This window comes from Lutra lutra, chromosome 4 (genome assembly GCF_902655055.1).
Source record: "Lutra lutra chromosome 4, mLutLut1.2, whole genome shotgun sequence".
Taxonomy (NCBI): domain Eukaryota; kingdom Metazoa; phylum Chordata; class Mammalia; order Carnivora; family Mustelidae; genus Lutra; species Lutra lutra.
This window is the reverse complement of record NC_062281.1, coordinates 20164872-20188586: the sequence shown is the minus strand read 5'-3', so window position 1 is coordinate 20188586 and position 23715 is coordinate 20164872. Positions and strand designations below refer to the sequence as shown.

Genomic DNA, 23715 nt, shown 5'->3' with positions numbered 1-23715 from the left:
AAACGAATTCTCTGGAGAGAGGAGCCTGTGTTTGTCTAAGAACTGGATCTCTGCCGCCTCCCACACCACTCGCTCTCCAGCCAGTTGCATATTTGGTGAACAGATTTATGGGACTAAACATACAGCTGCAAATCCTTTCTTTTTTTTTTTCCCCTCCCCAAGAACAATGTTCCACTGTCAAGGCTATTATGCACTAAATACAGACACACAACTTATTTATTACTACAGCAGTGTCTAAAACTCCTGGTATCCTTGCTGAATGTGAGTGTTTTTGCAAACATAAAGCATTCTATAGATGTAAGGAATTCATTCTGTAGAAGTCATGAGCACATTCTGACTCAGCTCACTTTAGTTCTGCATCGTCTTTGTTAAAGTGAATATCCTACAGACAGGACCAATGATGCCTTAAGGAATTCTATACTCGATTTACTTTAAAATTATGCCGACTGTTTACAGTGGTTTCTGGATTCTCTAACCTTGCGGGATACTCTTAGCTTAGGGAAAAATCTCTCTTATCACCCTGGATTGATTTTTATCTTTATTTTTATATTTTATCTCAGTAAATAATACCAACTCAGTATCTATTTCCAGCTCCCAAAACCAGAACCCAAGGTGGCTTTCCTGGGTAATCACCATGCGATGGTTGGTCTGTCTTTTCATTTCAACAGTCTGCATTCACAAGGCTGTTTGCGGGGAGAGGTTGTGTGTGAAGAGGGACAGAAGAGAAAAGCCATTATTTATTTAGTGTTTCACTATTATTAAACACGGAGCTTAGTAGTTAATCAGATTTGATTCTCATAATAAACTTGATCCCCATTTTACAGATGAGTAAAGCATAACTCAGGGTATTTATAACTTGCCCAAAGTCCCATTACTCATAAATTATAAAGGTTAGAGTTAAAACAATTCTATTGCACTATATAGAAAATGTACATATTATTTAGGCACATCTCAGTTTGTTACAAAATGAGCTGCTAGTGAAGCTACTATCCAGGAATGCTAAGATAAGGTTAGTTGCCTACTTTTGAAATTTGTATCAATTAATCATATTATAATCATAGTATTAAAACTTTGTCTCTTGGTCTCTGTCTTGCCAACTGTTTTGTTATTTTGAGGGAAAGCCTCAAACAGGCTTACCCTCCAATCTTTTCTCCTTCAAGAACACAAGGAAAAGGAAGAGAAAAGCCAGGGTAGCTCTCATGTGAGTGCAGTCATTTCAGGGATGCGAGTGTGTCAGTGAATACAGATTTCCATGGCAGGAAGAAGACACTTATGTAATCATAGGTGTAGTGTTTCTTTCCAACCTCACTAGCACTTTGGATAACAATTGAATGATTGTGATGGAACGCTAGCCATACAAGGACGAATGTGCAATTGCGCAATGCAGGGGCACTCAATCCATCTGTAGGATTGTCTGGTGTCTGCCAGGAGGACTGGCGCAGGAGAGGAATTAGAGGCAAGATTATTTAGTTGTTTTGGCTCCTTATCAGGAGAGAAGCTGGAGTTCAGCCTAGGTATTCATCCCAACCTGATCACACCCTGAACTGTGCTGAGTCCTACCCCTGTCTTCCCATTAACTCTTACCAGACCTACCATGGTTTCTAGGACTTTTCTCCACTGCCTTCTTGCTCAGAAATCACTTACCTATGACTTACTAAGGTGTTCTTCTTCCTCCTCATTAAGGATGACATCCTCCATTTCCCTTCTGTATAAAGTCAAGGTACCACCATTTCTGGAGGAAATGAGTTTAGAGCAGCTACATGACCTCATGCTTGATCTCTTTTCTGTGAACCGGGAAATGAGAAAATTGCAATAAAATCTTTGAAAATAGATCTGATAAAGGTAATTATAAGCAGAAGAAAAGTATCCCACCCTCACTTAAATTCTCATTTCCGCCTACGGGTGGCGTCTACATTCCCTGAACCTAGGTAGGAGGTAATACGATACCTAATGTAGATCTAGTCACATGTTCTATTTATTGTATGTGTGAGCTTTTTAATACAGAAGAGAAAAACATTTTCCCCAGGCTGTGTACTTCCTGTGGTTACTTGTAATATGTCTTTATTTGCAGAACAGAGTGTACCATAGATGCTAATTCAAAGTCTGTCATAACTGAATACGTTATGCAATTCTACCTGCATTTCCAGATCATTTTGCACATTTTTAGTAACAGGACATTGGAACTGCAGGAACCACAACAGTTGTGAGAACCACTTAGGGAGAGATGACGTTTTTACTAACAGACTGACTCCAAAAATACCACCTTGAATACAAGCATGATGAATGTTTGGAAGGCTTTTTTCCCCTCGTCATTCAAGAAAAAAAAAATCGAAATAAATATGAAAGTTCATATATCGCTCAGGACTTTAAGTGGCACAAAAGCAATCCAAGATTAACTGAGTAAAAACCTTTTTATGCAGTTGGAAGACCCAAAATATCACTTGTCGACATCACAAGCTATTTGAGCAAACCTACACTGCTTAATTAATAGTTAAAGCAAAGAGAAGAAACATGTGTCTTCTACTATTCTCTGCATTCCTCAAACTTGCATATATAACTTGTACTTTATAAATTTGTATTTATGTGGGGCTGTGGAGTCATATGGAGTTCAAATTCCAGAAGTCACACTTAGTTGTGTAACCTTGAGCAAACACTTAACCTCTCAGACTCAGTTTGTTCATAAGCATTATACTGATGATCATGGGTGGCCAGTGATAGAAACCAGCTACCATAAAAGAAAATTTTTAATTTTTTTTTAAGATTTTATTTATTTACTTGGCAGACAGAGATCACAAGTAGGCAGAGAGGCAGGCAGAGAGAGAGGGGGAAGCAGGCTCCCCATTGAGCAGAAAGCCTGACTATGTGGGGCTTGATCCCAGGACTCTGGGATCATGACTTGAGCCGAGGTCAGAGACTTTAACCCACTGAGCCACCCAGGCACCCCAAAAGAAAATTTTTTAAAAGAATGATTTATTGGAGTACCTGGGGGACAGAGTCAGTTAAGATCCAACTCTTGGTTTCAGCTCAGATCATAATCTCAGGGTCCTGGTATGGAGCCCCATGTTGGGTTCCAGGCTCAGTGTGGAGTCTGATCATGATTCTCTCTCTCTTTTCTAAAGATGTACTTATTTTAGAGAGAGAGAGTATGAGTGGGAGGGGCAGAGAGCGAGGGAGAGAGAGAATCCCAAGCAAACTCCCTGTTGAGTGCAGAGCCCAATGTGGGGCTCGATCTCACGATCCTGAGATCATGATCTGAGCCGAAATCAGGAATTGGACACTTAACGGACTGAGCCACCCAGGTACCCCCAAAATAACCTTTCTCCAAAATCAAGTGCAGTTCAAGTCACCACTCACCAAGGTTGATGACAAGTCCAATATAATATTGTTTTGGTGTCCCATTGCCCATGACTTCCCCTTTGGGATTATGTTGTTTCCCCAGGTGCCCATCCTGGGGTTTAGGCACCCCAATAAGAAGGACTTTGACCAGTGTGCTGCCCATGGTCCTTGTCCAACTGGCCCTGATGCCTGCCCCCTTTCCACCTCTCAACTCCAGGGCATAGGTCCTGAGCAGCGGCCATGGAGGGCTCATCCTCCCAATCACACAGCCCTTACCAGTCCAGTTTTGAACCTCCGAGAGACCCTGCAATCAAGAGGTCTGTAAGACCCCTTCTTTCAACCAATCCTGCATCCACCCTCTCCAGTCTACAGAGATCTATGAATTGCTGGCATCAGCCCACCCTTCCCTCCAATTCTTCTTTTTAATAACATCTTTGTTGAGTTATAATTCATACACTGTGTAAAGTGTATATCTCACTTATTTTGGGCATAGTCACAGAGTCATGTGACTATCTCCACAATCAATATTAGAACATTGCACCACCTTTGAAAGAAACCCTACACTTTTTTTTTTTAATAAAACAATTATTTTTGAGGATTGCAAGTTGGTTACAGTTTGACTGGACTAGACACCCTTTCATACCTCCCCATGCCCTAGCCTTAGGCACCACCAATCTACTTTCTGTCTCTGTGCATTTGTCCGTTCTGGACTTTCTATATAAATGGACTTATTCAAATATGGTCTGTTGCAACTGACTTCTGTCACTTAGCATCATGTTTTCAAGGTTCATCCATGTTGTAGCGCAAGGTTGATTCCATTTTATTGCTGAATGATACTCCATGATATGGATATACCAAATTTTATTTCTCTTTTCATCCATCAATGGACATTTGGCATCCTTTGGTTCTTGGTGTACCAAATCTCCCTCTCTTCAGCTCTTTGCTTCTGGTGGCCCCAGATCAGGGGCATAGACTCCAATGTCTGTCCACTAGGTGGCAGAGAAACACAAACCAGTGTGGACCATGACAAGTAAGAGAACATCTACTAGGGTTAGCCCCTATTCAGCCACTGGCAAGTGGCCATCCTGACCTGATGTTATTAGAGCTTTAGATTGTTCCAGAGAAGCTAGATCCTAGATGTTTATGTGGAAATTTCCTACTTTTCAAGTGTTGGTCAGTGAAAACAACCAGTGTGTCAGAGAGACAGAATATAATTCTGGTTGAGACTAAATGCTAAAGGTAATCCCTGGTGATGCTGAGACACATCTCTCCTTCCAGAGCCCATGAAGGTTTTGCTGGAATGTGAGTTCACCTGGCAACTACTGCCTTCTCATTTGGCATCACAAAAAGACTATTCATCTCTTTGGAGGAAAGAAAGACCCGGGTCTAAAGTCAGCACTCTGAATCAGGAGGGAGTGGACTTTCTCTTATCCTTTGGCTCATGAGTATGCTGGAACAGAAAAAACAAAGCACCATGAATGTTTACCTTAAATTAGTGCTCAATTGCCTTGCAAATTACCCATGGCCTACTTCAGGAGGGATTGTAACCTGCTGGTATGACTTTGATTATGACTATGACTTCTATCATGGTTGAGAACTGCTGATTCTATACAACATGTGCCCTGAATCCATGAGGACAGATTTATGGAAATGGGAAAGGAGAAACAGTGATGGTATGGTCTCCTTACATACGAGGATGCCATGGCAGTGTAGGTTGGGAGTGGAAAATATTGAGGTTCATGACAACAGAAAGTGTTCATTATGTAAATAACCACTTTGCTTACCACGGTCCACTTTCCATTTTGTTTTGCATGTGACCACAGAGATAGTGGGTATTTTTAAAGAGAAAGAAATTCATGAAACCAACAGTGTAGTGCTTGACATGTGCAAAGAGGCTTTAAATTCATTATCTAATTTGAGCCCGTGCAGATAAGCATTTTTACCTAACCCTGTTTTATAAATTGAGACATGGTAGAGAAGACATGACTTGATTAAGGTCATCAAACAAAAGGAGCCAAAAACTTAAATGCTTAGGATTAAATTCCAAATCCCACATCTTTTCCATCTATAGCTGCCTTTCTAATACTTTCCAATATTGGTTTGAGGAATAGGATAGGTATTTTTACACTTAATAATATAGTGTTTTATTATATTTAATTTATAGATTTAATTTTATTTTTATATTCAAAATATATTTTGTGTTTTAAACATTTATAATTCATATTATTTATATTGTATCAATACAGTGTTTGAGTTGAAGTTATTACCCACTCAGAAATAAGAAAAGGAAATAATGATTTTCAAACTGTTTTCATATTTTCCTATTCTTTGAGTCATTAACACTAAATCAATTAATTAATAATCAGATATGCATATTAATTACTGGGGGATTATAAAGAAATATGATGATAACAACAGATATGGGAGACATTCAATCAGTCAGTCTAAACCAGAGAATCTCCTTTCCTTCCCCTATCTCAATCTTCTCTCCCTTCTTCCTTTTTGTCTTCTTTCCTTTCCTCCTTTTTATTTTCTTATTTTCTTATTCAGTGAGGGGATAATTTATAAGAAGCAAGAAACCCTTCAGAGCCAATCAAAATTGTGCTTTTTTTGCTTGATGCATTTATACATTCAATTCATTCAACAATGAATATTTATTGGGTTACTGCATTGGTTTTTCTATTGCTGCTGTAACAAATTGACATAAACTTGGCAGCTTGAAACAAAGAAAATGTATTGCTCTAGCTCTGGAGTCAGAAATCTAAAGGTGTGAGCGGGCCTGCATTCCTTCTGGGCTTTTGGAGGGGAAAATCCACTGCCTTGCCTTTTCCAGCTGATAGATGCCACTTACATTTCTTGGTTCCTGGCCCCTTTCTCTTTTCTCTCCACTTTCTTGCTTCTGTTCTGACATCTACTTTTGCCTTTGGCTTGCAAGTCTCCCTCTCCTAAGGACCCTTGCAGTTACATTGGGCCCACCTAGATGACTCAGGATAATCTCCTAATGTTAAAATCAGCTGATGAGCAACCTATTCCATCTGGAACCCTAACTCCCCATTGCCCTATAAACTAAATATTCAGAAGTTCCAGGGATTAGGACATAGACATCATTGGGGGTTGGGGATATTGTATCTACTATGTGCCAGGCACTATACAGACTTACATTCTGTGGGATTCTGTTTTGCTAATTAGATGTACTTATCACCGACAGCTGGAGATCTGTGTCTCTCCATTTTTCTCTTTGAGGGACATAAATCATTTGAATGTCCCATGTCTGCCTCTTTAGACATACAACAGATATACCAACTGTTATTTTGTGTCAGCTAAATAAGAAAGTACCCAGCATCTAATGTCACCACTAACCTCAAGTGAAGTACCTCCCTTTGAAGCAGTAGCTGTAGATCATTCTCAAGCTCACTATGGTCTCTCATTATTGAATGGTACTTCTTTTTTTTATTGTAATTCTCTCTCCTATCACGGGTTAACTAATACTTAGTGTAAAAGCTGACCTTTATTTGCCTCACCCACTTTCATAAGGGATGGAAATAGGGAAAGGTATGAAATTTATCATCTCAATGGGGACACCTTGGCAAGTGAAAGGAAGCACTATTAATAATCCTTCAGAAACAGTAGGTGGAAAAGAGGGCTGTCTTGGGAATCGTGGGCCATAGGGGCTCCCTAAATATTGACTCCAAATGAATAACATCCCTAAACACTGTAAAAATGTATTGAGTACTCCATTGGCATAGAGCACTGCAGAAACTTGATGTACTTCACTTCCTTTAATTCTTACAAGATCTTATAAGGTAGGTATTATTATTATTATTAATCATCTCTAGTTTAGAGTTGAGGGAAATGAAGCTCAGAAATTTAAATACCTAGCTCCAGCTAGTAAGTTGCTAAATTAGGATTTAATCCTAATTTTGTGAAACACTAAGCCAAATGCTTTTTCTCTTATATCACCTTCGAGGAAAAGCATAAATTCTTGGAAATTGTTGTCTTCAGCTGGGGGCAGTTGGGTATTTTAAGAGATGTTAGACATTAGAGATACACAATGACTTCATTAGAAGTCTATGGAAAAGCAGGAGCTATAATAGATACTTTCTCTTTGTCTGTCCTTTAGGTCTGTCAGTTTGTCGTCTCCGTAAATGGGCTCAATGTGCTGCATGTTGACTACCGGACGGTGAGCAATCTGATTCTGACGGGCCCTCGGACGATCGTCATGGAAGTCATGGAGGAGTTAGAGTGCTGAACAGGTGGACATCCCGGCCCTTCAGTGGCCTGAGGATGATCGAAGCCAGGATAACACAAAGCAATGCAATGACAAGACTTCCACGCACACAGATGGTTTTGGATGCACAAAATTTCTCCATACATACACATCTTGATTTGCATTTCATACACTGTTTGAATGTGGAAGAACCAGGTAGATCATCTTTAAAAAAAAAAATTATGTCCGTGTATAAAAAAGTTCAGAAATGAAATTTCCTTACGTAGTAGAATTGCCTTACTCAGGTTCCATTTGTAGTTCTCAGCCATTGTTTTTTATCTTGGTTTGCCTAAAGTTGTTGAAATGCTTCTCTGGCCAAAACAGCAACATGCTAAAATCCCCTCCTAGGATTCAATGGAGTAGTTGTTACAGATTTTAAATTGTTCTCTTACCAAAATGAACCTGGAACTCTTTATGGAAAGATCTGGATTTCACCAAGCTTCAAATTAAAGCAACATCCAGAGGAATATTACCCGTTAACTAGCATTTTGAAGAGGTTCTAAAGCATTCAAGTGCTTAAAAGCCATTGAAAAAAATGACTTTTTCTTAATTCCTCCTTTAGTATCAATTTCTAACCTATGTTTTCATTTATGGCATTCATTAGAAAACAAAAACCTTGTGATGAATATAGATGGGATACATAGGGGGATACTACTTCTGATTATTTGCTCTGATTTCTCTTTCTGAGCCTAAATAATTTTGTCTTATCAATCAGCTACAGAAGCTTTCTAGAATTAATCCAGAATATGATGAATGTCAAAACAGAGGAATTTGTATATACACATATCAAGCCTCTGGCAAGATTTCACATTGAAGTTGTCCCTTTTTAAATGAAGTATTCTAGAGCTTGGCCCATATGTGATAAAAACTTGAAATTAAATTGCCTTGTTGGCCTGAATTTTTACTAGCTTTCTAGTGTAACATATTCTAAGGAATGACATGTCCTGCTTCTTTGGCGGGATTATTTTTCACCAAAACATCATCTTGTGTTGTCATTTTTCAGCTCACTGTATATATGCATGTTTCTTTTTTTTTTTTTGGTTTAGAAAAGAATGCATTTGGGGGCTTGGTGTATCGAGGAAATTCCTCAAAGTGCCAAATTAGATAGTCAGGGAATGCCAAATTCTTGATTTCATATAATGCATTCTGAACAACCAGGTTACTTTCTTATCACGTATTAACAATGAAATATGAATGTTGTACCTCAGCCATTCTTTTTGTGATAGGTTATCTTAATGTGTTGGTACTAGTAAAATGGACATATCGTGCTACAGATGTTACATATATATGTTTCTGGTAATCCAGCTTTTCTGATCTTAGCTTTAGTCAGAGAATAGGATTTTGAAGTAATATAGAATGTCTAACGTTAGTACCGTCAATCTCCATTTGGGAGCTAGTAGCGATTCTGTGTGTATGTGCGATTATACTGTATGCCAGGCTTTGTGCTATGGCACTTAATGTATGTGATCTCATTGAATCTCCATCAGAATCCTCCAAGGGACACCTGAGTGGCTCAGTGGGTGAAGCATCTGCCTTTGGCTCAGGTTATGATCCCGGGGTCCTGGGATCAAGCCCACATCACGCTCCTTTCTTGTCGGGGTGCCTGCTTCTCCCTCTTCCTGCCGTCCCACCCGCTTGCGCACACCTGCTCTCTCTCTGACAATAAATAAATAAAATCTTAAAAAAAAAAAAAAAACCTCCAAGAAGGGTATTATCACCCTCATTTCTCAGATTTGGAAACTAAGTGTAAGCAAACTTCAACATCCGTGTTCTCACTGCTGCAAGATCTGCTAAGATTCAAACATGGGTTTGTTTAATGCTAGAGCCCATGTTACCGCCCCTCCCCCAGCCTTTCCCCATTTAGGGACATACTGTTGCGGGGTTATTTTATACCCAGCGCTGTGCTAAAACTATACATCACTTATTCCTCCTGACCCATGAGGTTCAATATCGCCATTATCTCCATTTTACAGCTGAGGAAGCTGATTCATACAGAGATTAGTCATGTGCCTGAGGCCACACAACTAGTGAGTGGGAGACCTTATGATTCAGCTCAGAAAGTTCTTAGGACGTCTTTAAAAGACAAGTCTTAGATGCTGCCTCTGTTCAGGTGTTCATTAAATTCAAAAGAAGGAGGACCACCTTTGTCGATGGCATCTTCTTCTTGCCTGCCATCTGTACTTTGTACTCATGTCCTAATGCCTATCGTCTTGGGTCCTGGCATAGTATCACTTCCCTTTAACCAATCTAAGCCCCAGAAAAGCATCTGTCTTTCTTTACTCCGTTCAGCTTCCTGCCAGTGGAATTTCTTTGATTCAGAGTTTATTGATGTCTTCGGTCAAATGAATATGAAGGGAAGAAGAGGAGGAAAGAAGGAAGGAAAGAAAGGAGGGAGGAACTATTTCTTCCTTTGGCTCCCATCACCCTCAGATTAAAGGCCAAATGCCAGAGAATTCTAGTTAAGTTCAAGAGAGCTTTGCCTTAGCTACTCCTCGGCAACCCTCCACCCTGACATCCTTACATGGTAATGAAAGTGAGTGCTCCCATTCCCATCGGGACACTACTGAGCTCCCTCCAGCCTTTCCACATAAGCTTCTCCTCTCTGAAATATGACCTCTCTGTCTTTGCCTGGAGAAATCTAAGTAACTCCCCTTAGATACTATTTTCTCTGAGAAATCTTTGCCAGCTCCCCACTTCTGGGCTTGACTCCCCTTGTCTAAATTCCCATGGCCCCTTATGCATCAATGCCCTATGTTTACAGCACTGATGATATTTACTTGGAGGTTATCCATCACATCTCTGTCAGAGATGTATGACAGACGTCTCTGACAGACATGTATCTGTCTCCCTCACTACACTCTGAGCATCAGCAGGTGGTGACACAGTAGTGTATCAGCTGTCCCTGGCTACTGGCGTGCCACCCCACAACATGCCTCGTAACACTCTCTGTGCTCATGATCCTTTATGTTGGCAAATGGCGCAGAACTCTGCCGGGATGGCCAGCCACTGGTCCATGTGGTGCCGGGTGGGTTCCCATGAACATTTGTGGTCTAGGAAGGCTCTGTGCATGGGTGTCACAGATGGCTGATGCTGTTGGCTGAGGTATTTCCTTCCACCCCATGTGGCCTTTCCCCAGAGCTCCGAGGATTCCTCATCACGCCTCATGAGATCAAAGAAGGTGAGAATGGAAACTGCAAGGACCTTTCATGGACTTGCCTGGGGAGTGACCCAGGGATACTTACGTAGCGTGTCGCTGGTCAAAGCAAATCACTAAACTAGCTGAGAATCAAGAGGCGGGGAATGGTCTCTCCCTTTGACGGAAGGAGCTGCAAAGAATTTATGGCTACTTTTAATGCACCAAGAGTAGGTACTCACCATTCATGGAATAAAGGACCAAGGAGCTACCTAGTTACTGAAAGGCTCTGCTTTCCAGATGCAAATCATTGACCAAACACTGGGTAGAAGTTCGTTACTAGGTTGTGAATAGAGCCCAGTGCCTAATGAAAACTTCAAAGTTGGAAAATCCTAAACTAATGGTGCCACATGGAGCCATGGAGAGCACGGTGTCCTGTCCTCATTTTACTGATGAGCACAGCTCAGTTGGAACATTCCGGTGGCACACCCGAGCTCATGAGGCTTGCTAGGGAGAGATCCTGGGTTAGACGCTAGTCTTCTGCTTTCTAATGACATGTCCTTTACAAGATAGCTTTCTGTAGCAAACACAAATGTGGTGAAAATAGGCCTTTGGCTCTGGGGTGTTCATAAAACACAAGGAGTGCTACCTGTGAAGGTGAAAGATTACATTTTAATTAACTCAGGCCATAGATTGTGAAATCATATCATTAAAAAATAAGTATCTTCTGTGATATTTTAACAGGCAAATTGCTTTAAAATTTAGGAACTCCACTTCTAAATGAAACCTCAAGAATTATCCTAAATGAACAGTAAGCAATACTCCTAAGAGCTTTTCTTTCGCACGCGCATTTGTGTGTGTGTGTGTGCACACGTGCACCCACGCACACGCGTATCGTGTGTGTAGCTTCACTCACCGAGGTCCCTGAAATGGCTTTCGTTGTTCCCCGAGAAAACATTTTGGATTTTTCAGGAGTTTGTGTCGTGTGTTCGTGTTAGTGTGACGGAGGTGGAAATCTTTGGTTTCTTCATTAGTGTGGTATATGCTACCAGTGCAAGTTTGAAAGCCACGTTTGTTACTTCTGCTGTAGAGAGAAAAACGCAGTTGCCTTTTGGGTCAGTCCTATTGTGTGATGTTTGACTATTAATGTCTGATGAATAGTTGCACAAGTTGCTAAGGGGACTAGTTGAGAAATGGCGGGTAACCGGAAGAAGATACCCATATTTGAGTAGATGAAATGCAGTCAGCTTCATGCCATCTTATAAAAGTGACTGCATTGGGGTGGTAGCAATTAACAATTAACAATTTAAGAATCATTGCTTTCAATATATTCAATTCAATATTTCAATATTGCTTTCAATATATTTCAAAATATAGTATCACATTTCCAAATACTCTTTTCAAATATTTGTGATGAGAGTCAAATTTCAAGACCTATTTTCTTTTCTTTCTTTATTTGACAGAGAGAGCAAAAGAGCACAAGCAGGGGGAGCAGCAAAGGGAGAGGGAGAAGCAGGCTCCCTGCTGAGCAGGGAGCCCCATGTGGGGCTCGATCCCAGGACCCTGGGATCATAACCTGTGCCGAAGGCAGACACTTAACTGGTTGAGCCACCCAGGCGCCCCCTCAAGACCTATTTTAAACTGACACTAACTATTCTTTCCTGTTGAGCATTAATCCTGTTTCATTTTCGTCAGAAGAACTTGGGAACATTACAGTTTTACCAACTTGTAAGAATCCGTTGATATCACTGAGCATTGTTTTACTCATCGAAGGCAGAATTTCAGGTATAATATGCTTTTCCTCAGTTCAACACCAAAAGGGCAAATCTGCAGCATACCAAAATGAAGTTCATCGTCAAAGTTAGCATATGATATTATCAAATGCATTAATATATGTACTTAATTTATATGTTTATTTTTAAATTAGGTTGAAATTTATGTTTTCCCTTCTTAAGAATTGTAGCATAATACTGAAAATTATAATATGAGAATAGATTGTATAGTATGAAATAAATGTTAAATTTTTTAAAGTGGTGACTTTAGGTTTATAGCTTTTCCTGTCTTTTAGGACAAATTAGCCGTTTTTTTATCCTAAGAAAGGGTTGCATTATAAAGTTGCTCTACTACTAAGCGATCAGAGAAAACACATGGGATTCATATCTAATTCTCTAATGTAGCCAAAAGTGCCATTTGTAACACTACTTAATGATGGATGTTTTCTGACGCTCTTTTGCCTGAAAAAAAAAAAAGTGCATTAAAAAGCTTTTTCTGTACTGTCCATTTGATTTGGAATCATTTTCTCCCTATAAAGCCCCATATTGATGAGTATTGTGGAATAGCCTATATGGAAAAATGTTATGTAGTTGTTTACTACTCCTGGAGAATGTTAGTTCTTTTTTATTTTCAACTAATTAGGAAATTGATTACATAATTCAGTATGTGTGGGAGCGGGTAAAGCATGGGGTGATTGGATTACACTCAATATAAACCAAAGACACTTTACATTTTTCTCTCATTTCCTCCCTTCCTTTCTCCCTTCCTTCCTTCCAGAAACCTCGCTGAGACTGTCTTGCTAGATACTGTATATAGGCCCTGGGAATACAAAACTGAGGAGACATGACCCTGGATCCATGAGTCACATTTGGGCCTGCCTTCTAGAAGCGTTCTCTCCATGGAAGGGGTGGGGGGCCGGATAAGAAATCATGGTGTTGAAGCAGGTGGTTTACTGCAAGAAACCACCATCTCACCCAAGAACCAGAACACTGACAGCAACTTACCCAGAGAATGGTAAAGTCAACAACTTCACAACTGTGTGCCCACTTTCCCTTACCCAACATAACCACAGCAGTCAGTGTTGACTTTACCATTCTCTTGTTTTCATTATTGTTTAGGTTTTTTTTTTTAATGAACTTTATTAAAAGGGCATCAAGTTTTATATAATCTGAGATTCGCATATTTTTGTTCAGGATTATATTACTAAGATTCTTCTAGATTTTTCTGCGTAGTCATCATTCATTCATTTTTCACAGCTTCACAAATTTCTAGAGCCCAAGTTATTTTCTTGTCATTGGGCATTTGGGTTGTTTCCACTGTTGTTGTCATCATCATTGGTAGGGTTGTTAGGAACATTCTTTTTTTTTTTTTTTTTTAATTTTTTATTTTTTCAGCATAACAGTATTCATTATTTTTGCACCACACCCAGTGCTCCATGCAATCCGTGCCCTCTCCAATACCCACCACCTGGTGCCCCCAACCTCCCACCCCCCACCCCTTCAAAATTCTCAGATCGTTTTTCAGAGTCCATAGTCTCTCATGGTTCACCTCCCCTTCCAATTTCCCTCAACTCCCTTCTCCTCTCCATCTCCCCTTGTCCTCCATGCTATTTGTTATGCTCCACAAATAAGTGAAACCATATGATAATTGACTCTCTCTGCTTGACTTATTTCACTCAGCATAATCTCTTCCAGTCCCGTCCATGTTGCTACAAAACTTGGGTATTCATCCTTTCTTTTTTCTTTTTTCTTTTTCTTTTTTTTTTTTTTTTTTACAGCTTTATAAACATATATTTTTATCCCCAGGGGTACAGGTCTGCGAATCGCCAGGTTTACACAAATCACAGCATACTACTACTACTACTACTACTACACTACTCACCATAGTACATACCCTCCCCAATATCCATAACCCCACCCCCCTCTCCCAACCCCCTCCCCCCATCAACCCTCAGTTTGTTTTGTGAGATTAAGAGTCACTTATGGTTTGTCTCCCTCCCAATCCCATCTTGTTTCATTTACTCTTCTCCTACCTGTTAGGAACATTCTTACACCAACTCCTGGGAATAAGCGTAGGAATTTACCTTAGGCATTTACTTGGGAGAAGAAGTGCTGAGTCATGGGAAACGTGAGTGCTGACTTTACAAGGACACAACTAGTTTCCAAAGTGGTGAGTCACTGTACACTCCTTTCCAAAATATGAAAGTGATACATGTTGTCAATATCTTCTCCAACACTTGATATTCTGAGATTTCTTAATTTTTGTCAAATAAATGTCTATTTGGTCAATGATACTGAGAGTCCTAATTAGCTCATAAATTTAAAGCACAGAAAATGTAATTGGCAATTTATAATCCTAACTTACTACATCAGTGTCTTCATGATGCCTCGATGTCTTGAAACTTTTTATCCTGTAACAACCCTGTGATTCCAATGAGGCAAGGATTATTGGAAGTCAGTATGACATATTTATGGACATCCAACAAATATTTATTAAGCATGTGCTATGGGTCTGTCACTAAGTCTTCGGCAAACAACAGTAAATAATAAAGGTCCCTGTCCACATGAAATTTATGTATCCTTGGGAGCCACAGATAATAAATAAATTATATAAATAAAACAGTTCATTTTAGATAGGGGTAAGTGCTAAGAAGTAACTGACCAGATGGGGTGATGGAGAGTGACCAGGATTTCAGCAGGGTGGTCAGTAAAACCGTGCTCCTCAGTTCCGGTGAGGCACCGTTCTCATTACGGTCCATGTGAACAGCGCCCCCTGGAGTTATGCAGTGCAACAGCTCTGAGCCAAAGCCTCTTTGCAAACCTGGTTGTGGGCCTTAATACCTAAAGAAGGCGACTGAGTCAGGCTTAAAGAAATCAAGACGAGTAGTGCAGGCAGAGGAAGCAGCAAGTCCAAATGTACTAAGGCTGGAAAGGTCATAGGGGTTAAGAGCATGGGATCTGGAGACCTAGAGACCTAGATGCAGATTCCAATTCTCACACTCAAGAGCACATTCAGTTACTTGATGTCTCTAGGTATCAGTTTCCTGATCTGTAAAATGGGGATTATAGCACTGACCCCGTTTGACTACTGTGAGGAGTAAATGAGATAACACGAGTAAAACACTCATCCTTATGCCTGATCCATAATAAATAACCAGTAAGTGGATGCTTGTCTTGTTTTTCTGCCCTCTAAACAGAAAGGAAAATGAACTCTGGAGAAGTTATGACTTGTCTCAAATCCATGCCAACTAATGTATATGTGGGACTGGAGCCTGGGTCCCAGAATGTTTAGTCAATGCTCTTCTCAGTGCATCTTTCTGTGTCTTGGTTTTCTCATTTTTTTTAAAGATTTTATTTATTTATTTGACAGACAGAGATCACAAGTAGGCAGAGAGGCAGGCAGAGAGAGACAAGGAAGCAGGCTCCCCACCGAGCAGAGAGCCCGATGCGGGGCTCGATCCCAGGACTCTGGGATCATGACCCGAGCTGAAGGCAGAGGGCCCAACCCACTGAGCCACCCAGGTGCCCTGGTTTTCTCATTTTTAAATGATATAATCATCTCAGGAGGCTATTATGAAGATTAATTAGTTAATACATTGAAGGGTCTTAGTACAGTGCCTGACACATAGTACTTTAAAAATAATGACTGATAGCTATTATTATTATTACTTAAAAAAATATATTAGGTCTCATAGACTTTATCTTTTTATTTTTTTTAAAGATTTTTTTATTATTTATTTGACAGAATAACAAGTAGGCAGAGGCAGTCAGAGAGAGAGGAGGAAGCAGGCTCCCCACTGAGCAGAGAGCCCGATTCGGGGCTCGATCCCAGGACCCTGAGATCATGACCCGAGCCGAAGGCAGAGGCTTAACCACTGAGCCACCCAGGCACCCCAATTATTATTATTATTACTATATCATGCTAATTTCAGCCATGATGACACACACTAATTCATAAGATTGTCTATACATATATATCTTCATCACCAACAATGTACATTTTAGTTTTTACCATAGACTGGATAATAGATGGGTTAGAAAAATATATACGATCATCACTATACTCAGTTGAGTACATTAAAAGAAATCACCCACTCTGTTACCTTGGCTATCCTCCTCGGGTGCTGCAGAGCAAGGATTTTCCCAGGTTGATTAGAAAACACAGCTCTGGATTTGTGGCTGTATGTTGGGACAGAGTAAAAACCCTTCTGCTTTGGATAGTTACTCAGCTCCCTCACTTTGAAACCAAAAATTACCAAACTTACCAAACATAATCTTTGAAAGCCCAGATCTCATACCGAGTAATTTCACAACACTGCGTATTATCCATTTACCACCTGATCAGGTTACAGGCAGTTTGATAGCCTGTTAAGAAAACAGTGAAAGGGGGCATCTGGGTGGCTCAGTGGGTTAAAGCCTCTGCCTTCGGCTCAGGTCATGATCCTGGGGTCCTGGGATGGAGCCCCGCATCGTTCTCTCTGCTCATCAGGGAGCCTGCTTCCTCCCCTCTCTCTCTGCCTGCCTCTCTGCCTACTTGTGATCTCTGTCTGTCAAATGAATAAAATCTTTAAATAAATAAATAAATAAGAAAAAACAGTGAAAGTAATCAACGGGCGTGCCTTACGTCCCAGGGCAAACGCTCTTTCTCAGGTACACCAGCAACTCCGTCTTGATTATCAAGAAGTTATAAAGGTTTCCTGAGCATCATTCTGTTTGTCTTTTGTGAGCAGCTTCCTAAGTCTAGAGGCTTAGGAGATTCATGCGGGAATTATGCAAGCGAAACCACCCGCTAGTGCTTCTGTTAGCACAAGATTTGGGCAGGCGGAGAGTGGAGGCACAGGCTGCTGCTTGCCTTAGACATCTGACGCACGTCCTGGAGCAGAAGAAAGGAGTGCTCTGTAAAACCCTTGGCAAAGCGTCTTGGGTGCTTACATCCCGGATTTGACAGCTCCCTTTTCCTTCACCTGTCTTTGGGCCATTGTGACCTTCTTTCATTGCCTCCTGGGACTCCATATCTTACTCTAAATTCCCCTTGCTCCCTTGGGACTAAATATTAAACTTGCTTCTCCCTGAAATCTGAAATGCCTGGGTCCACAAAGGCTGATTGATGATACAAACTTGAGGAAGGGAGCTAGGGACAGCTCTTGAGGTCCAGCCTGAGTGGATGAGACTTGGGCTGGTAGGACAGGGAGGAGGAGGAGAAAAGAAGAAAGAAGGACATTTGATCTGTTACCTCAACTTTGAAGAGGTGTCTGTGTGTGTATCAAACCGTGAGAGGAGCCCAGAGTTCAGAAGATCTGGATGTTCCTGATGCTATGAAAGGTGAAGAAGAAGAGAGCCCTTACTCTTGAACCTGGGGTGACAATGGAGCATGTGACGTGGGAACAGGAAGGTTCACTAATTATTAAGCCAGAAGACTCCCAGGTGTGGAGCTTAACAGCAGAAAGGGAGGAAGCAAGTCCTGTGAGCTCTAAGGAAGACTGGAAGGTCAGGCCAGCGAGTCTGTTAGACAAAGAACCCCTATTTTGTTTTGTGTTGTTTTCAGATTTTCTTTCAGCTTGTCCAAGCTATGTAAGATGTGAGAGGGGCTCCAGGGTGGCTCTGTCAGTTAAGTGTTCGACTTTTTGGTTTCAGCTCAGGGCATGATCTCGGGGTCATGAGATCAAGCTCCGGGTTGGGTTCTGTGCTGGGCATGGAGCCTGCTTCAGATTCTCTCCCTCTCCCTCTGCCCCTCCCCCTGCCTCTGCCACACACCTGTGCACTTGCTCTCTCTGTCTCTCAAATAAAATAAAATAGTGTTGTTTTTGCTTGAAATGGAGGGGAAGGAGGTCATACACCGACTTAGCTGTGAAGTGCATGGTGTTTCTTACTGCAAACACACAGTAAGCCACTCACATCTCTGCTTAGCCATCAACCTTCCTGGCCTTCCTCCTTCTTGCTTAAGAAAACTGGCTCACCTGTATGTACTCCACACACTTCCATCTTAGTACAGAAATGGAAGTAGAAGTATGAAACCAGAAATCAGGATCCTTTTTTTTTAATCCGTAAGAGGCCTTGTAAATTTGGCTGGTTTACTCTCATTTTATGGATGTTAGACAAGCGAATAATAATAATAACTAATATTTATTTCACGCTAAATACATGCCAGCTACTCTGATAATTGTAGTTTTATGGATGATCTCATTTGATCCTCACACGACTCCATGACATGGGTCCTAGTAAAATCCTTGCTTTGTAGACAAGGATTCCAGCTCTCTAGGTAGGTGAAGTCGGTGGCACAAGGTCACATACAGGCCAAATGGTGAGGCCAAGATTGGAAGCCAGTCATTCTGACTGCTGATGGTATCTGCCTCCCGTGGCAACCCGGTTTGTCCAAGGGCATGAGATGGCACATGCATGCAGTGGCAAGAGAACCATCTAGAGCCAGACTTTGCACCTTGGGAGCATGCCACACTCTAGCTGTTGCTGTGGGGGACCACGGCTGGGCCCCTCCCGAGCAGCAATGATCCAGGGCTCATCCCTCTTGCCTAGTGACTGCCCTTCTGGCTCGTGTTCCTCTTGCACACACCAGGGATTCCCCCTCCTCCCCTCTTTCTTATCAACATCACTACCTATCATTTGGTTCATTCCTAGGGTTTCCTTTGTTCCCCAACTGGCAATGTAGTGGCCCTTTTTTCAGCTTCCTTCTTGGATGGTTCTTGGGACACAAACACCTAGGCATTTTTGTTTTCATGCACTCGTTTCACTTCATTCATTCAACACATAATAATATATACCTCCTATGCTATTAGGTCAAGTGCTAATCACTACAGGCAGACAGCCAACAAGTAACTTGGGAGTTCCAGAGGATAGGAAGGAGCTACACTGAATCCTCTATCTCTAGGACCTAGTAACATTCCCCACCCACAGTCATCTCTTAATTAATGTTTGTTTAAAAAGTATGTGTCTGCTCAAGCATCTGTTTCATATTGTACCTGGTCTAGAGAAGGTTAATGGGGAACAATGGGTCTGATTTCCTGCCCAGGTCTGAAGGACCTAAAATGCAGACAAAACCGCATTACTATGTTCCCTGAATTTGAGAGACATCAAATACTAGGACAAAGATCTGACATAGGTTTTATGCAGCACAAAAATCTTCGAAGACACTACCTGTGTGAAGTAGAATTCTTTCTAGAAGTATTATATATCTTTCTTATTCTACCTTCAAGACTTTTGTTAAGGCTGAGATTTTTTTGGTCACAGAGTTTTTTAAAATTAATAAACAAAATATGCAGTAAGAGTTTTAAAAAAAAAAAAGTATGTGTCTGTAAAAATCTCTTCAAATTGATAGTGTACCCTCCCAAAATGGAAATCGACCTAGATATCTTAGGTATCTTCTTGATGCTTCCTCCTTCCTGCCTCCTTTCTGAGATGACCTGTGAAACACACGGACCCTCCTTTTCATCCATTCCTTCAGGCAGTCTGGTGTAGCCCAGTTTCCCTTGGTCCTCCAGTGAGGCCACACTGACATCTGCTGGATCACAGGAGACCTTCAATCTGGCATCTTTTTTAGAGCTTAGGGAGAGAAAGTGGGCTCACAGCAAGGACCAAGGAGAGACAAAGAGACCTCTTTCTTTTAGAAGGAGATAAATTTATGGTCACAGATCCACAATAAAAGGAATCAAGGCAAAGTCCCTGTGATTCCAGACTTCTAGAAAGTTTCTCAATGATTGAGAAATCGAATGTCTATTATATGCCATGTACATGCTCAGGGTTTGATGGCCGTTCTTAACTGCTGGATTGACTTTATGCACATTGGCCCAAGTAACAACTCTACGTACGATACATCTCACAATGGTTCATCAACTCCATTTAACCTTTGATCTTCTACCTTCCCTCTACAACCCCCACCATGCAGAAAAACTATACAAGTCCAGGGCTGGACTTGTACTCTGCACACACACACACACACACACACACACACACACACACACACTTGAAGGACAAGAAGTTTTCATCTGAATGCAGTCTCTGAGAGTTGTTGCTGTCTTTTAATTCCCAAGAAATTCTTCATTCTTAGATGTGTTGTGCTTTTCTCATGTGAATTAGAGGTCAAGAAAAGTGTGTTAGAGTTTTCTCTTACAAATAGGAACATGTCATCCTACTTCCGAAGGTTACTTCCATATCCAAGCTAAGTTACTGACTATGGCAGAGTTTTATCAGGAGAGAAAGTGGCTGTTAACAGTCCAAGATCATTAGTGCCCAGAGCAAGAAAAGCTCAGTGGATATGCATTTTTACAGTTACTTAACACAGCGCTTGTAACTATGAGGGGGCTTCCTGACTTCAGCTCCAAGCCCTATAGAGGAAGAGCAGAATGCGCACATCCCCCTTCAGCTATATTCAACCAGGGGATGAAGTACCTCTTTCTTACTCCTTGGAAATGCCTTCTGTTCACATCAACCACACTGTGGATGCCTTTGGATGATGTCAACATCTTAATATGAAAAAGAGCGAGTCCAGAAACAAAGCATGCATTGGTTCTTTGGCAAGTCTGGTGGGGGTCATACAATCGGAGAGTTCTACAAGGGCTGAGACCACCCTTTGCATGAACAGAGACTGTCTCTCATTTGACAGTTGGAGTCTTCCCCTGGTTTCTCAAAGGGAATTCTACTGTAAAAAATAAAAATAGTGCATGTACAGCTTCTCACTTAATAGTCTCCTTTCTTGGTGACAACTTCCTTTGCAGTTAGTGTCTAGACTCTAAATTCAAGTAAAGCTTCCCTTTTTAAAAATTTCTGCTGACCATGAGTTAAGAGTGCAAGGCATTTCCTTTTGATGCTCCTGACCTTTTGTTCCCTTAACCACCAACTGACTTTCCCTCCCTCTTACTCCTTTCTTCCCCATTTTGACTTAAAACCTATTAATTCTCCTTATCAGTTTCTAGCAGCCTCTTCTAGCCCTTACTGAATGTTGAGCTCTATCTGTGGGAGGCTGGTGGGGATGGGGCAGCCATAAACAGGAGAGTGGGTACAAAGCCCACTGGATGGAAGAAGCACTGGAGAATCCACAGGGAGGGGCTCTGTCTGTTGGTGGGTCTACGTAGGATGACACACAGGAGTAGAGCCAACCATCAGCACCTAGGCAACAGAAAGATCTATTGCGGTTGTAGGATCTGAAATTGGGGATGAAGTCAAAAGTCATCATCATGTAGACAAGGCAAAGATGCATTAAGAAGGAGGGAAAACTAAAGCCAGAAAGAGAGCTCTAGATCTTTTGTTACGAGCTACATCTTCCACAACTTTCTTCCAGTCTCTATCAGCCAGGTGATGTCTTTGTGAATCAACCTCAGTGCAGTGGAATCAGAGAATTCAAGTAGATTTCTCTTAATTCCCTTATAATTGTCCATGTCATATTAACCATATTTATAGTTATCTTGTCTTAATATTGAAGACCTTAGTCTGCTCATGTCAGAGTGCTTCATAGTCTCTAGCGTGTGACTCTACTACAAAATGGTTTCTCTTTAAACATATGCATTAAAGACAGCACCAGGACACTATTTTAACATCCTAACTTGGGCAGTTGCCCTGGGGAATGTAAAAGACACACAAAAATTAAATGAATAATTGCTGACACCGGTATTTCTACCACCACATTTCCACCAGCTATTTCTACACGAGCCATTTGGAACCTCATAAAGTTGTTGTGAGCATTAAATTACATGAGATAACCCATGAAAAGAGCTAATAATATGCTTGGCGTGTAAGTGCTTAATATTATTATGCTGATTATAATAAATACCATCGTCGGTTTTATTTTCAGCGCACACCAACTAGGAAATGTGATTGTCATAGACAGACTAGATGCTTACTTGCCAATCCTGCTTCCTCTTCCTGGGAAGTCTACAGCCTTGAATTTGGGTAGGACAATGTGATTTGGTTCTGGCCACTGCTATGTGGATAGACGTTATATATACCACTTCTCGGGCTGGCTATAAAAATATCCTGTGAAATCTTACACTCCCACTCTCACTCTAACATGGGTCCAGAAGAGAAGGATTCTGGGATAGAGCAGCCACACAATGGAAAGAGCCAGGATCCCTGAGTTGTCTGCGAAAGAAAATGTCCTGACTCAGGTCCGGCTATGACATGAGCAAGAAACCAATTTGTATTGTTGAAGCCACTGAGATTTGGGGGGTTTGTTATCGTAGCATAAATGACCTTACTCTAATACAGTGGTATCGGAGAAAAGGAAAACAAATGTATCTAATAACTAATACCAAATAAAGCAGGAAAAAAGATTTGCACATGAAACAAATCTGCAAAACTGTGTGGGGTTTTTTGAAAGCTATAACGTGTCATTCTGCTAGGGGGTAAGTCCTGGGTTTCACACTAACAATAATGGCAGAGCTGGGATGTGAATCACGTGTGTCTGACTCCAGGACCAGTACTTTTTTTTTTTTTTTAAACTACATCCTTCATCAGTTTGGGATGAACCAGCAGATGTGCCTCCTGCAAGTTAATGATAAGGTACCAGATCTCTGTGGTAGATTGAACCGAACTAGAATGAATGATGTATCAGCCAAAGCCTTTGATAAGTAGTAGAAAGGATGGAGGGAAAAGAACGGACCAAAATGCAAAGCTAAGGAAACAGTGCTGAAAGTTTAGAATGGTGAGAAGTGCCATGAGCAGGAAAACGTGTTACAAAACTAGAAGCCAAAAGAGGGGAACATGGCAGAAGTGTGGAGTAATACAATCAGGAAGAAAGACTCAACCTGGAGATGGAATCAAGCTGGAGGGTGTTGGAAACTCGATTTGATGTGATGTTGGCAAAGGGAAGAGCCTGATGGACAGGATCCAGCAGGATGGACTTGAGGCAAGGGAAAGAGTGCGACAGGAAACCTCCCCCAGATCTCCTATAAATACGAGCCCAAACTGGGTCATGACTATGCGCTGGGGAGAAGCACAATATATAAAGACTAGCTCCATTGTCACTTAGGGTGATGCTGGTTTGGGGTGGTGAAGTGTGGAGTAAAGGGCCCACGATCAGGGCTGGGTATGCTTGGAAGAGCACAGGGTGTCAATTCTACAGAACAAGTGGAGACCAAGAAGCAGAAAGATAATCGGGTGTCTGCCAGTGAATTCAAGCAAGTGGAGAGGATCAAAGTTTGGAGTTGTACTGGGAAAAGATTTCCTGATTAATTTAGAAAAGACTGATAGATCCGTCATGA

At 41.2% G+C, this 23715-nt stretch overlaps 1 protein-coding gene and 1 long non-coding RNA gene across 2 annotated transcripts in view; one reads left to right on the top strand and one right to left on the bottom strand.

The window, feature by feature from the left end:
• DEPTOR (DEP domain containing MTOR interacting protein) overlaps positions 1–13014 on the top strand; it is a 133303-nt gene extending 120289 nt beyond the window's left edge. The window contains exon 9 of the mRNA XM_047725462.1: positions 7457–13014. Coding sequence (XP_047581418.1) covers positions 7457–7585 — 129 coding nt within the window. The 3' untranslated portion in view covers positions 7586–13014. The remainder of the gene's footprint in view (positions 1–7456) is intronic.
• On the bottom strand, positions 548–17818 carry LOC125097637 (uncharacterized). The gene is made up of 4 exons (XR_007126567.1): positions 17742–17818; positions 16774–16873; positions 1645–1784; positions 548–683 (listed from the first exon to the last, which is right to left on the bottom strand). It is a non-coding gene; the product is annotated as an uncharacterized LOC125097637 (long non-coding RNA).
• Positions 17819–23715: the final 5897 nt, after the last annotated feature.